Below are 13,149 nucleotides of genomic sequence, written 5' to 3' on the forward strand. Positions count from 1 at the left end.
CAAGTGAGGCCTCCTTCCCAGGCAGACCTCAGGGTTCTGACCCCGCTCAGCCCAGCCAGGCCTAGGGCTGTTCACCCCAGAGTGGGGGGAATCCCTCGAAGGGAGCTTTCTCCGGTCCTCAAAAGAGACCCTGACCTTTATTCCATCTCTGAAAATGGATCTTTTGAGAGAGAGGCAAGAAAATAAGGTCCCAGCGAATTATATAAGCCCCTTTGTAAATTGGTTTTTTTGGTAATAGGTTGGAGACCAACATAATCTAAAAAAAAAAAAAGATTCCAATATGATTCCAACATCCTCCCAACAGGTACACACGTACGTGCACACACTCATGCACTCATGCACACACTCTCACACGCACACACTCATGCACACACACCCACACTCATGTATGCACACACACACTCATGCACGCACTCATGCACACACTCAGGTACGCACACGCACACACACTCATGCACGCACTCACACGCACACACTCATGCGCACACACGCACACACTCATGCACACACTCATGCATGCACATGCACACACACTCATGCACACACTCATGCACGCACATATACACACTCATTCACACCCTTGCACACACTCATGCACACACTCAGGCACGCACACGCACACACTCATGCACGCAGTCACATGTACACACTCATACGCACTCACATGCACACACTCATGCACACACACGCACACACTCCTACACACATGCACTCACACACACTCATCCATGCACTCAGATGCACACATGTACTCATGTCACTCTCATTTTAAAAACTCAAAGGCTGTGACTATGCATGGTCCCAAAGTTCCTGGAGAATCTGGCCCTTTCCTTCCAAAGCAGGTCAGCCCAGTGTCCTGTGCTCCAAATCCTTGCTGCTCAAAGCCTGGTCCATGCCTCACCAGCCTGGGCATCCCCAGGGGGATTTTTAGAAGTGCAGAATCTCGGGCCCCACCCAGACCAGCATTTTAGTAACATCCCTGGGAGATCCATGGTACCATTTGAGAAGCTCAATTCTAAACAGGTGCACAGGGGCTGCCTTGGGGACCCCACCTGGCTGCTCTGTGTTAGGGCCAAGAATTTCAAGGGCAGGATTGCATCTTTTTTCTCTTAATAGCTTGCTTACATGAAAGTAAGAAATGGTCATTAAAAAAGAGTCTTTGTAAGTGAAAGTAAAGAAAGAAGGGAAGGGGTACCACTGCGATGGCCGGATGGGGCTGGGATGCTCACCTTGGGAGATGGTGGTGGTGGGGTAGGTGGAGTCCGGCAGCTGGTAGGGGGGCAGCGTGGGCATGCCAGTGGGCGGGAAGCCTCCTGGAAGAAGGTGGTTGAATGCCGCCAGCTGGTTGGCTCCTGCCTGCTTACGCCAACGGGCGCGGCGGTTACTGAACCAGACCTGGAGGATGGAGAGCAGAGAATGGAGACCCCTCGGCCAGGTTCCTGGCAGAGAGCTGCAACACATCTAGACCCAGTTGCCCAAGCCATCATCCTCTGATCCAGCCAGCATCCTCCTGCAGGGAGGGAAATCTCCAGCGTTGTGCAGCATGGGATGGTTTGCAAAGTGTTTTCCTAGGTATGACCCCATTCTGCCCTCACAACCACCAGGGAGGGGGTTCTATATTATCTCCATTTTACAGATGAGGAAACTGAGACCCAGAGAAAGTGGGTGACTTGTCCATGGGCCAGGTTGAGTCAGTGGCCCAGCCAGTCCTGTGTGGCTCTCAGGCCAGTACTCTTTCCTCTACAGCTGCTCCTTCCTGGAGGGATGCTGGGGCCCTGCTTGACCACCTCCTCCAGGAAGCCCCCCAGGAGGAAGCCACACATCTGCAACCCACCTGGATGAGACCTGCACTTCAGACCCAGATGTGCAAACCAGGTTCTTTGTCTGGAGACTGAGGCCCTACTTTGCTTACATACCCTGGGCCTCCATGAAATAGGAAACACACACACACACACACACACACACACACACACACACACACACGGATTTATCAAACATTAGTGGGATAATAACCTAACATCTTTGTCTCCCTTTCCTGTGCTGATGCTTCACGTGTCAATCCATACACAGACCCATGAGATGTATTCTCCTATCCCCATTTTACAGAAGGGGAAACCAAGGCTCACAGAGGTCAAGTTGCTTGCCCAAGTCCACCTAGCTGATCTGTGTTGGAGCTGCGATTCAAACTTAGAATCAGTCTGGCTTTCTAGAGCTCAGTTATCTGGATTTGCAAGTTTCCTGGGACAGGTCAGAGAAAGAGGAGAATGAGGGTGCACACTGGGGCTGCTTTGAGGGGGTTCTTTTCCACCCTGAGTTTTGCACATGCTGTTCCCTCTCACCCGAACACTCTTCCTGCAGCTGGCTCTTTGGCCTTCAGAGCTCAGCTGAAATGCTTCTTCCTACTCCAACGCCTTAATCGCCGCATCTAAGGTGGGTTCAGGTAGGTTCTCTGCCTTCTCTCAGGGGGCCTCCTGCCTGTGTGCTTCCCCACAGGAGCAATGATTCTGTGTGCCCGTTTCTTGGCTGTGCTGCTCCTAATGTCCCCCTTGGGCCCAAGCTCCATGGGGCAGAGGCCATGCATTCCTTGCCCAATGCCTGGAGCTCAGTAAGTGTTCAAGGAATACTTGTCGAATGAATGAAGGAGTGAATGAATGAATGAATGAATGAATGAATGAACAAGGGGAGGCAGGATTGACTCCCCTGGCACCTGATCACCTAGGACCCCCAAATCTCTGTACCATCTCTGACGAGATGGGGGAGGGGAGGGGAGTGCAGCTGGGTGGAGGGCGCTTATGTGCCCCTAGAGTCATCCCTCCCAGGTGGGAAAAGCAGCGTTCAGCTTCGCAGGCTGGATAAACAAGAGCTGCCAGCTCTGACCTGTCCAGATTTCACAGAGAAAGGAGAGGAGGCAGTCAAGCCTGAAGGGAAAACGACTGGCTCCCAAAGGATTCACAGCCCTGGCTTCTCCCCACTTCCGCAGGGTGCTGAGGGCTTTCCCAGGGCACCCTGGGGTGGGAGGGATGCGGGAGAGGGAACCCTGTAAGGAATGGGCCTTGCCTCCGAGCTCCCAGGCTCTGCGGGAAGGGTGTGGGGAGGTCTTTGTACTAATTCAGTGTTTCCCAAAGAGGGGGCCTCCTGCCACGGCTCCCTGTTGGAGAAACAAAATTCAATAACCTGGACATGAGGATGGGAAAGTTATTCCTTCCACTTCTGTCCCAGGCCTCCTGGGCATGGAGAAGGGGGGAAGAGGGGTCTCAGTTTGGTGCTAATGCATCCTCAGCGCCTTTCTAATCTGTGCTAATCTCCCTTCTGAGCACAGGGAGAGCAGGCGTTTGCAGGTGACATTTTCCTGAAAGGCTTTAATCACATTGTTTTGTTTTCCTTTGTGTGTTTTGTGTGTGTGTGTGTGTGTGTGTGTGTGTATGTGTGTGTTTTAACAATCGTCTTCCCTTCATGGGAGTGTTGTGCATTTTTATTTTAAAACACATCGATTTCGTTGAAAAGTAAATAACAATATAGATAATATGTGAACGTGGCGAACATCTTGGGTGGGTGGGATAATGACGGGCGTTTGGGATGCGCCACTCTAGTTTGTTATGTAGCAGCTGGTCTTTAGGTGCCGCTTGTCTTTTCCTCAAAAAAATTCTGAATAAAGTTAGATGGATGCATTCTTCCTCCTTCCCTTCCCTTCTCATCCCTTCCCTTTCTTTTCCTACTCTTTCCTTCCTTCTTTACTTCCCATCTTCCCATCTCAAACTTTTACTGGGACTCCTGTCTGTGCCAAGCAAGACAGGCTAGAGAGATGGACAGAACCCAGTCTGAGCCCTCAAGCTGCCCTTTGCCTGGGCACGAGTCAAAGAGCAGCTGCTTTTCAGTGCAGTAAACTCAGATGGGGTGACATGCAAGGTTGGATAAGGAGCTCAGAGGAGGGGCTTCCAACTTTACCTCTCAGAATCCAGGAGGACTTCCTGGAGGACAGGGCATGCCTTTGTTGCCAATTCTGTCATCTCGTCTTCCTTCATTGTCCTATGTCCCTAGATATACATCCCTCCTAGTAGACAACTCCCTTCTCACGAAGTGTAACAGGATGGGTGAGAGCAGGGATTCTGGAGTCAACTGCCTGGGATGGACTTCTGCCTCTAACTCCTAAGATGGGAAAATTTTTGTTGTCCCTCTGTGCCTCAGTTTCTTCACAAAATGGGGCTAATAACAGCCACCTCCTAGGTGGTTCTGGACCTCAAATGAGTTAGCACAGGCAACATGATTAGAACAGCGTCAGCCACAGGTAAGTATCATTCTGCTGGAGACCCTCTGGGATGGCTGAGCTGGAAGGATCTCTGCCAGCGTCTCGTGTGAGCTGCCTGTTTACAGAGGGGGAAACAAATGCTCTAAGAGGGACAGTGACAGCCCCAGCACCCTACCCAGAATCTCTGCTCAGGACTGAGTTCTTTGAAAGCAGGGGCTGGGTTTTATTCTTCATTTCTGATCCTTCTCTCAATACTCTGCACTGGGAGTAGGGTAGAGTGGATGCCATCTGGGTACTAAGTCTAATATTCCATCTGGCCCTTCTCTTTATGTAGCACAGAGGAAACGAACCTGAGCAGATAGACTTGGGTCCAGCACAGTCACTTTGAACTGTATCTTTTTTTTAATTTGTAGTTTTTGTGGCTACATAGTAGGCATGCATATTTATAGGATAGAGGGGTTCTTTGATATAGGCATACAACATATAATAATCACATCAGGGGTAAATGGGGTATCCGTCACCTCAAGCATTTATCCTTTGTGTTACAAATGGTCTGATTATACCCCTTATTTTTAAAGGTACAATGAAATTATTATTGACTATAGTCACCCTATTGTGTTATCAAATACAAATACATCTTCTTCATCCTTATTCCTTTTTTGAACACATTAACCATCCTCACTTCTCCCCCTACCTCCCATTGCCTGCCCCAGCCTCTGGTAACCATCCTTCTACCCTCTATCTCCCTAAGTTCAATTGCCTTAATTTTTAGCTCTCACAAATAAATGAGACCATGTGAAGTTTGTCTTTCTGTGCCTGACTTATTTCACTGAACGTAATGACCTCCAGTTCCATCCATGCTGTTGAAAAGGGCAGGATCTCATTCTTTTTTATGACTGAATAGTACTCACTGTGTGTGTGTATAACTGTGCTTCAGGAAGTTACTTTCCTTAGCTAAATCTCAGTTTTCTCATCTGCAAAATGGAGAGAAGGATCACACATACCTCGCAGGGTCATGGTGAGAATTAATAAAGATAACATATGTAGGCTGGTGAGCCATCATGCCTGGCACATAAGAAATGCACCGTGAAGGCCGGGTGCAGTGGCTCACGCCTGTAAACCCAGCACTTTGGGAGGCTGAGGCAGGCGGATCACCTGAGGTCAGGAGTTTGAGACCAGCCTGGCCAACATGGCAAAACCCTGTCTCTATTAAAAATACAAAAAATTAGCCAGGAGTGGTGGCGGGCACCTGTAATCCCAGCTACTTGGGAGGCTGAGGCAGGAGAATTGTTTGAAACCGGGAGGCAGAGGTTGCAGTGAGCCGAGACTGTGCCATTGCACTCCAGCCTGGGTGACAGAGTGAAACTCTGTCTCAAAATAAAAAATAATAATAATAAAAAAAGGAAAAAAAAAAAAAAAGAAATGCACCATGAATGCTACCTAGTGTTATTAAGAGATTCAGTGTAAGTTGTTAATTGGTGAATCTCCTGTAGTGTCTCCACGATGGGATTTCTGTTCAGAACATCCCATCCCAACCCCAAGCAAAGAGCAGGGTTCCAAGGACCGTAAAGTAAAGAGGCACTGCACACAGCCTTAGTTTCCTGGTGCTGATCATCTGAAGGACGGGGAAGTCATCACAGGCAGCCATGGGAAAGGCCATGGGGTGAAAGAAATTCACAGGCTCAGGGTTGTGGCACCCTGGAAAAAATGGATCTGTTCACCTCTAAGGAAGATATATGCGTCACTCCAGAGAAAGGAGTGATGCGTCTCCAGGCATGGGTTCTCCTGCCTGACACCCCCTTGGCTGCCCTTCACGTGGCTCTGGCTTTCTCCTGGCTGAGGCAGACGTGTTACAGGCACTGGTAACATCCAGCAGGCTTCAAGCAGAGGCTCCCGGCCCCTGCAGTGAAGCAGGGCTTGAGGGAGCCAGAGAGGAAAACAGGCCACTCTTTGGTGACCAGATCCCCGCCTGACATCATGTTTACCTGCGCACGTGTTTATGAGAATGCCAGCTTCAAGTCGGCAAAGCTTTCTGCCCAGTGAATCCCCAATGCCTAGAACTGCACCTGGCATACAGCAAAGACTCCATAAATGACTGCTGGGTGAACGTACCTGGAGCTGCAAAGGTGGCTAGTATTGGAGCTGCCAAGAACAGGCAGCATTTTAGTAAGAACAACTCCCATTTACGGCCCTTCTGTGTGCAAGTACTTCCTCTTTTTTTTTTTTTTTTTAACATGTAATCATTTAATCCTCAGAGCACGGCAGACATTATTATCATCATCTTGCAGGTGAGAGATGGGTGAACGGTGGAGAGGGTAAGAGATAGAGCTGGAATCCACATCTAGGTATTCGGCTCCAAGCCCGCCCTGAGCCAATCCACCAACTCACCCATCTCCCAGGTCCACTGAGATGAGATATTATAGGATTGCAAAATCCCAGAACCACAGACCTTTAGAATCAAAGACCAAGACCTAAAATGTATGAAGCCATACAATCTAAGCAGTACTCAGGGGACTTTGAGGTCATAACTCAAAGACCTCAGGGTCCCTGATTGACTGGACATTGCGTTTTTGTTTGAACACTTCTGGTAATGGGAATCTCATCACCTCGCAAAGCATCCCTGATTGTCAATAAGTAAGGATCTTAGAAATGCAAGGGTCTTAGTGATTGTTGGGTTCCATCCCCTTATGAGCAGATAGGAAACGAAGTCTCAGGAAAGGAAATTGACCTGGTGAAGGTGGCACAGCTGACCAAAGGCAGGAACCCTGAGCTCTCAGTCTTGAGCTCTTTCCTGCAGACCTTCGTATTGGACTTTAGATGCTCCTCTCTTGACCCTGCCCTGGGCTTACCCTTTGGGGACTCTCAGAGCAGCTATGTCCTTCAAGTCTCTACTTCTCCAGGCTAAATGTTTATTTTATTTTATTTTATTTATTTATTATTATTATTTTATTTTTATTTTCTGAGACAGAGTTTTGCTCTTGTTGCCCAGGCTGGAGTGCAATGGCATGATCTCGGCTCATTGCAACCTCTGCCTCCCGGGTTCAAGCGATTCTCCTGCCTTAGTCTCCCGAGTAGCTGGGATTACAGGCATGCGCCACCACACCGGGCTAATTTTGTATTTTTAGTAGAGATGGGGTTTCTCCATGTTGGTCAGGCTGGTCTCGAACTCCCGACCTCAGGTGATCCACCTGCCTCGGCCTCCCAAAGGGCTGGGATTACAGGAGTGAGCCACTATGCCTGGCCGTTTATTCTTTAAAAACTCAACATTTTTTGTTCCTTCTTCTCTGAGAAAGCTCTCAGGCCAAGTGGGGAGATCCAGCCCTGCCCTGGGAGAGATTCTGGTCTAATGAGGAGTCCCTGCCCTGACCCAGAGGGAGCTCCCTGCACTGGGGAAGCATAGAGTATGACAGGAAGTCAACAAGCAGGAGGTAGGCCCCGCCCCCTCAGGATGGCTTTGCCTGGACTCTGGCTGCTTCTCCATTCCCAGACCCCCTCCCTCCGTGGACCTTGAGTGACACCTGTTTCTGAGTCCCCTGGGCCAATAAAAGCACTGCTCTGACAGCCAGGAAATTTTACAAGGAGCAGTCAGGCTTCAAGGTGGTGGGAAGCCGCCGTGGCCGCCAGACGTGGGAACGAGAAAGCGCCCAGGAATGTGCCCAGGAGAACAGCTGCAGGAGGATCAGAGCGGGAGGGAGGCCTGGAGCCAGCTCGGATATCACCTCGGTCAGGAGGGGAGGGAATGAGATGAGCTGGCTGCTGCCTTCTGCCTCCTTCCCCTTGGGGTCTCCCTCAAAGGAAGCAAAGGGCCCCTAATCTGGGAGTGGGGACAGGGGGGTGCAGGGGTGTCCGCTGGGTCCTGGAGTGCTGAAAGGTCCCTTGCTTCTAGGATTGTCCCAGTTGCTTTCAAATTTCAGCTTGTGACTCAGCTTGTTCCTTTCCCTGGATGGAAATGACGTGGGTTTTGCCAGCAGCTGGGCCTGGCTCAGCCCCCATCCAGCTTGTGCCCCTGGGCATGTTGCTTCTCTGAACTTCCAGTTTCTGCACCCATGGCTTGTAGGGGGTGACCATGCTGACCTGACAAGGTGGTCCGAGCTTCCACTAGGTCACGTTTGAGAAGCAGCCCCAGCAACGCCACTGGCTAAGTGGGTGCCGGCCAAAGGCTGGCTCCTCTTGGGTGGAAATGCCTGCCGTCAGCAGTTTGGGGTGTCGCCTCTGCAGGCTGCTCTGACTCCCTGAGCACTGCTTAGATTCTGGTAATGGGGATCTTTCCCCTCCCTCAACGCCTCCCCGTCCATGGAGGAGACAGCTGGGGAATGGATTCCCACAGGAGCCGTTCATCACGACTTGTCCCGGCTCTTCCTCCTCCATCCGCAATCCTCTAGCCTCAGCCCTCTCCAGCCAGGCCCCCAGAGAGGCTCCTGCACTTGGAGAACAACTGTAGGCCTCCTGGAATCTGAGAGTTTGGCCTGGGGAGGTGAGGCAATGCCCCCAGGCCCCCTGCAGCAGGCCTTTGCCCCTCAACCCACCGACAGAGAGCAGGCGGGGCCGTCCTCGAGCTGTCGAGAGGCTCTTGCTCTTCTCCCCTCTTCCTTCCCACACACTGAGGCCATGGAGGGGATGTTCAGGGTCTTCGGGGTCTGCCCATCCTGCCCTGATGCATCTAACCTGCCAGGAACTGGCCTGCCCATCCTACTTGCATGCTTCCGGTAACGGGACACTCATCACCCATCAGAGGAAGCTAGGCTTGTTTGGAAATCTTCCTCCTGATCACTTCCTCTGCTCATCAGAGATTTGGAGATTTTTATACTCCCCAAACCCCTTCTTCTGGCTGAACTAATGCCCTCCCTCCCTCCCTTCTTTCTTTCTTTTTGTGAGACAGAGTCTTGCTCTGTCGCCCAAGCTGGAGTACAGTGGTGTGATATTGGCTCACTGCAACCTCTGCCTCCCAGGTTCAAGTGACTCTCCTGCCTCAGCCTCCTGAGTAGCTGGGATTACAGGTGCCCGTCACCATGCCCAGCTAATTTTTGTATTTTTAGTAGAGATGGGGTTTCGCCATGTTGGCCAGGCAGGTCTTGAACTCCTGACCTCAAGTGATCCGCCCACCTCAGCCTCCCAAAGTGCTGGGATTACAGGTGTGAGCCACCGCACCTGGCTTCCTTCCCTTCTTTCATTCCTTCTTTCATCCTTCTTTCCCTTCCCCCTTCTTCCTATTCTTCCCCCTTCCCTCTATCTCTTCCTCCATTCTTCCCTCCTCTTTGGGCTGTCCAGCTCTCAGTCAATCAACATTTGCTGCCTACTAACTCTGCACTGGTGGCATTACTTGTCTACACAACCCCCTGAACCTGTTGTAAACCCCCCTGAGAGGTCCTATGAAACCCACTGACCTTGGCCAACCCAAACTTCTGAATCTCTGGTGTATACCTGCAGCACCAACACCGCAGGTGCCTCCTCACCTGCACACGCGCCTCGGTCAGCTTGGTCCTCTGCGCCAGCTCCTCACGGGTGTAGATGTCCGGGTAGTGAGTCCTCTCAAAGGCCTTCTCCAGCTCCTCCAGCTGCTCGGCCGTGAATGTGGTCCGACTGCGGCGCTGCTTGCGCTTCAGTGGGAGGTCAGGTTCCGACTCCACATCCGAGCCCTCATCCAGCCGGTTCCCTGCAGCGGGAGGAGAGGGAGGGAGAGGGCAGGGGCTTAGAGAGATGGAAGGGTGATCGGGTCTGGGAGGAGACCACCAGGCACACTCGTGCCCACCTAGGAGCCATCACCGCACTGAGGATCAGACTCCTCCCAAGCACAAGATAGAAGGATGTTCACCCTAGCATTGTTTATCAATGTGAAGGATGGGACGCAACCTCCATGCCCAACCCTAGAGTATTGCTTAAATACTTTCTTGCAAAATCTTTCCCTTTAGGGAAAAACAAACAAACAACAACAACAACAAAACAGTCCCCTCTGGTTGGGCATTTTGTTTATTTTCACTGACATGCAAGGATGTCCATGACATAAGACTCAAGGGATGGTTTCATGGTGAGATACGTTTGACAAAATCCATAGAGCTATATTCTCAATTAAAAGGGCAGACTTTTTCTGTATATTAACTATACCTCAATAATCCTGACTTTAAGAAAAAGGCATCCAGGTATGGTGGCTCATGCCTGTAATCCCAGCATGTTGGGAGGCTGAGGTAGGAGGATTGCTAGAGCCCAGGTCTTGAGCCCAGGAGTTCAAGACCAGCCTGGACAACATAGCAAGACTCCACCTCCAGAAAAAAGTAAGAAAATTAGCTTGGTGTGGACGTGCATGCCTGTAGTCCCAGATACTCAAGAGACTGAAGTGGGAGAATCACTCGAGCCCATGAGTTCTAGGTTACAGTAAGCCAATCACACCACCATACTTCATCCTGGGCAACAGAGCAAGACCCTGTCTCAAAAAGAGAAAAAGTGCATACATCCGGAGCTGCCCATCAAGAAGCTTAGATTCCAGGCCTGACTCTGCTCCTAAATGTCAGTGACCCTGGGAAGGCCACCTCCCCTCCTCAGGCCTCACTTTCCCCATTTGTGACATGAAGGGTTTGGATTAGGTGACTTCCACTGACAAGCTCTCTCTGGGATGTCCCAGGGTTGTGTGAATGATCCTCCTAGGCTAGAGGAGACCTCACCTGAATGACCTTGGTCAAGGCCATGGACCCCATCCCATCATCCCCACTAATTTCCACCATGGAGACTGGGGGTGGGTGAAGGCCTTTTGCTTCCTGGGCCTGGAGAGCCCAGAAGGTTGGAGCCAGCTCACTTCCCAGGCCTGGTTGGGGTTATCAGGCCAGGAATCTGCTTCAGCCCTGGGCCCAAGTTAAGGAGGCTGCAGGAAGCCCCTGCTCAGCCTCCTTAGCTGTTGGGACTGAGATACCCAGGAACCAACTCCCTGTCCCCATCAATCCTGTGGCTCCTGCCCATCTCTGACCTAGCAGAGGGGATGCTAGCAGGGCATCTCCCAGCTAGGGTTCTGAAGCTGCCCCTCAGCAGCCCCTGGGGAGCCGCGGGGAGCATGGAGAAGCGGAAGCAGAAAGAAAGATGGAAAAGAGAGCAGACACTCAGAGGCTACCTTCCTTCCTCTGCACTCCTCTTCCTCCTTTTTCTCTTTTGCCTTCATTTCTTTCTCCCCTTTCCTCTCCTTCTCCATCTCTGGTATTCCTGGAAGCACTTTTATTTTTTGTCATTGACTCATTCACTCCCTCCCCCAAAGCATTTATTGAGTATTGAGTATTTGCCATGCACCTGAAGAGGCTAGGTATGCAGTGGCAAGGTAGGACCTGAGCCCTGGGCTTAGCGCACTCAGCCTGAGTCAAGCTAGAAGAGTTTGGGAGACCTCATGCTTGCATCAGAGATGGGAGAAACTGAGTCCCAGAAAGGTAATGTGAGGTGCACTGAAACACTGCTCCCCGCCCTGACCCCTTCCACCAATACAAAGATCCCTTCCTCCCAATCGCTTCAAGTGTTAATTACATGAATAGGCCTAGACTCCTCCCCCAAGGGACAATCCCCTCCTCCCCTCAACAAAAACAAAAAGAGAAACTAGTACAGCCTTAGATGTTAAGTGGAGGTGAAGGGAAAGGCACTGCAGGCAGAGGGGAGAGCACATGCAAAGGCCTGGGGTGTCAAAAGGCATGCTGGGTAATTTAATCATGGGGCCACATTCATAGCCAGGAAGCTGGTGGGTGTGGCCTGGGGGTGTGGGAGGTCATGCGCCTGGAGGGTCATCCATCTTGGCAATGCCTCTCTGCCCTGTACCCACTTGCTTCCATCCTGCTATCTTGTCCGTTGGGAAGTTATCCTTGCTTTTTGTTGGCCAGTGCCAGGTGGTCTCTGACTATGATGCTGTGCCACACAGCGAAGGAACGGATTGCAAGGGAGTCCTGCCTTCATCGTGGCCTGCCTCATCCCCAAGGGCAGAGACCTGGGGTCAGGTCTAACACCCTCCTCTGCCCTTGCCTTTCCTGCCGGGGCTACCAGCTGCCCAGCCCCCCAGTCACTGTGGGGAGACCACGGTGGGCACAGCTGCCATTCTGGGGGCCCTTCCCCACCATGTCTGGGGCTCAGAGCCAAATACAACTAACGCCAAGGATTCAATTCCTGAAATGCACTGCATAACCTCAGTGTTCTGACGGCGACTGAGAAAGCCAGCCCTTGGGGCTTCAGAAGAAGGAAGCAGGCATTTGTCGGGCAGGCAGGGAGGCCAGCCCATGGATGGGGAATGGGGCACCAGATTCAGTTCTCCAGTGAGGACACTTGAGCTCAGAGAGGAGCTGAGTGGGATGGGGACCAGAGTTGTAGGGAGTGCAATCTCTGGGCAGAGACTGTCCTCAGAGCTGTGAGGTCTGACCTCACAGAGGTCAGAGGGCAGACACAGGCCCTACCCTCGGAAAGCCCCAGTCTGATGGAGGAGGCACAGGCTTGTCCTGGGGGAAATCCTAGTCTTTTTTATTTTTTATTTTTGAGATGGAGTTTTGCTCTGTCGCCCAGGCTGGAGTGCAGTGGTGCCATCTCTGCTCACTGCAACCTCCGCCTCCTGGGTTCAAATGATTCTTGTGCCTCACCCTCCCGAGTAGCTGGGACTACAGGCACATGCCACCACGGCCGGCTAATTTTTGTACTTTTAGCAGAGACGGGGTTTCGCCATGTTGGCCAGGCTGGTCTCCAACTTTGGTCTTGAACTCCTGACCTCAGGTGATCCGCCAGCCTCGGCCTCCCAAATTGCTGGGATTACAGGTGTGAGCCACCGCTCCTGGTCTGGAAATACTAATCTGACTGAGTCTCCATTCAGTTCTAGAGCAGCGCTGTCCAATAAGAGTTTCTGCGATGAGGGAAACGTTGTAGATTCGCAGTGTTCAATGTGGCAGTACTAGCTACAT

At 51.5% G+C, this 13,149-nt stretch overlaps 1 protein-coding gene across 1 annotated transcript in view; it reads right to left on the reverse strand.

The window, feature by feature from the left end:
• Nucleotides 1-13,149, reverse strand: part of PAX7 (paired box 7) — a 105,547-nt gene that overhangs the window by 34,618 nt on the left and 57,780 nt on the right. The window contains exons 5-6 of the mRNA XM_015441872.4: nucleotides 9,700-9,899; nucleotides 1,230-1,395 (exon numbers count right to left, since the gene is read on the reverse strand). Coding sequence (XP_015297358.3) covers nucleotides 1,230-1,395; nucleotides 9,700-9,899 — 366 coding nt within the window. The remainder of the gene's footprint in view (nucleotides 1-1,229; nucleotides 1,396-9,699; nucleotides 9,900-13,149) is intronic.

This window comes from Macaca fascicularis, chromosome 1, assembly GCF_037993035.2.
Source record: "Macaca fascicularis isolate 582-1 chromosome 1, T2T-MFA8v1.1".
In the NCBI taxonomy this organism is placed as follows: domain Eukaryota; kingdom Metazoa; phylum Chordata; class Mammalia; order Primates; family Cercopithecidae; genus Macaca; species Macaca fascicularis.